Here is a 2413-nt window from a genome sequence, read left to right on the forward strand (position 1 = left end):
TTATCCACGAGGTATCCTGGGGAGGGCCCCAACTGTGGGAGGCACCTTTAAGCCCGTACCACAACCCAGACTAGAAGTCCCCGCTCGAACCGGGAGGCACAGGTTCTCCCAACAAAGGCGACTTCCCCGCGACTCGAACTGGGGAGCAAACCCAGTCAAGCCACTTAAGGGGACTCCATTGCCAGTGGAGCCAACACTTTGTTGGTTAAACCTAACGTCTTTGACAGTGCTGCCAATATCACTCACAACTTACAAGAAAATTTTGGTATTAAATTTATTAATGTTCTCAAGGAATTTTTAGTTTGACTTTGCATTCTCAGACCCATTTGTCACATAACACGTTAGCAAAGACCTTTAATGAGAATATTAAAACAGCTGTCGAATAAGCATCTTGACGACGACTTTTTGACATATATGCATGCCTCCTTTTGTGAACAAATTTGAAACATAAAAGAAAATTTTGATCCATGTGAGAGCTGGAGTATTTTATAGCTTTTGACCTCATTAATTATGAGTAAGGGAATATTTCTACGTCACTAACGATTAACATGATCACTATATAAAGGGAAGCAAAGTATGTTTAGCATCAAGTCAGAAAACACAATTTTTAGGAAATGGGAACTCTAGGACAGGCGAAGCAATGGCCTCAATTGGTTTGTGCTATGGCATTTTTGCTCATAGCCACCACAACCGCAAAGGCATCAGCTGATGATTATGGCCCAGCACCATCACCAAAGCATGCAAAGCACCCTCCAAGCCATTACAAGCCACCGAAACCACCAAAGCACCACGAGTCACCACCACCATACTACTATAACTCACCACCTCCACCAGTACATTCTCCTCCACCACCTTATTACTATAAGTCTCCACCACCACCTTCTCTATCTCCACCACCTCCTTACTATTATAAATCACCACCACCACCGAAACATTCTCCTCCACCTCCTTACTACTACAAATCACCACCTCCTCCTTCTCCCTCTCCACCTCCACCATATTATTACAAGTCTCCCCCACCACCATCTCCATCTCCCCCACCGCCTTACTACTATAAATCCCCACCACCACCAAAATATTCTCCTCCACCACCTTACTACTATAAGTCACCACCTCCACCAGTGAAATCTCCACCTCCGCCATATTACTATAAATCACCACCACCACCAAAACATTCTCCCCCACCACCTTACTACTACAAGTCACCACCACCACCAATGCATTCTCCCCCACCACCTTACTATTACAAATCTCCACCACCACCAAAGCATTCTCCTCCACCACCACCTTATTACAAATCACCACCCCCACCACCACCAAAACATTCTCCCCCACCACCTTACTACTATAAATCTCCACCGCCACCAAAACATTCTCCTCCTCCACCATACTACTATAAGTCACCACCTCCACCTGTAAAGTCTCCACCTCCACCACCTCACTACAAATCACCACCACCACCAAAACAGTCTCCTCCACCACCTTATTACTACAAGTCACCACCCCCACCAGTAAAGTCTCCACCACAGCCACCAAAGCATTCTCCCCCGCCACCTTACTATTACAAATCACCACCTCCACCAATGAAGTCTCCACCACCGCCACCTTACTATAAATCACCACCACCACCAAATTCTCCCCCTCCACCTTACTATTACAAATCACCACCACCACCAAAGCATTCCCCCCCGCCACCTTATTACTATAGATCTCCACCACCACCAAAGTATTCTCCCCCACCACCTTACTACTATAAGTCACCACCTCCACCAAAGCATTCTCCCCCGCCTCCTTACTATTACAAATCTCCACCACCACCTTACTAATACAAATCTCCACCACCACCATCTCTATCCCCACCTCCATCTTCCATTTACACCGCCACCATCTACATCACCTCCACCACCATCTCCATCATTGTCACTATTGCCTTCCGACTACTCCATGTGATCACCACCTCCCGAAGACTTCTAAGTTCAATGTCCCTTCTTGAAACAAGTTTAAAATTCAATAAGAAAAAATGTGTTCCTTCGGTTGCCCTTTTTATGATTTTTTATGTTAATGTTTTTATGAATAATTTGTAAGAAGCGTTGGGTGTATCATTTGTCATGTGCAATAAAAATTTCTAACTTGATGTATCCTAAAAAAAAAGTATTGTGCCAAAAGAATTATTCTATTGTTTTATCACAAATGTGTTGTGGCACATGTAATGCGCCTGGATGAAGTAATATTATGTCTTAATGAATAATCATGCACAACAGTGATCATGTACATAGTTCTTCCAATGTCATGATAATGTCCATGCACGTAATAAATAACTTCTTCCTTATAATATCAAAGAAAATGAAGATACAAACCTTTTATTCTCTAATCATTTAGTCAAACAAAATTGTTTTAATTTAGGTTTTGATCA

General features: G+C 43.2%; 1 protein-coding gene across 1 annotated transcript; it reads left to right on the forward strand.

The window, feature by feature from the left end:
* Positions 1-589: 589 nt before the first annotated feature.
* LOC107175920 (extensin-2-like) lies at positions 590-2171 on the forward strand. Its single transcript, XM_015527823.3, has one exon. It carries the CDS (start codon positions 615-617, stop codon positions 1824-1826), a length of 1212 nt encoding a protein of 403 aa, XP_015383309.1. The 5' UTR covers positions 590-614; the 3' UTR covers positions 1827-2171.
* The last annotated feature ends 242 nt before the right edge of the window (positions 2172-2413 follow it).

The sequence above is a fragment of the Citrus sinensis genome, chromosome 2, assembly GCF_022201045.2.
Source record: "Citrus sinensis cultivar Valencia sweet orange chromosome 2, DVS_A1.0, whole genome shotgun sequence".
Taxonomy (NCBI): domain Eukaryota; kingdom Viridiplantae; phylum Streptophyta; class Magnoliopsida; order Sapindales; family Rutaceae; genus Citrus; species Citrus sinensis.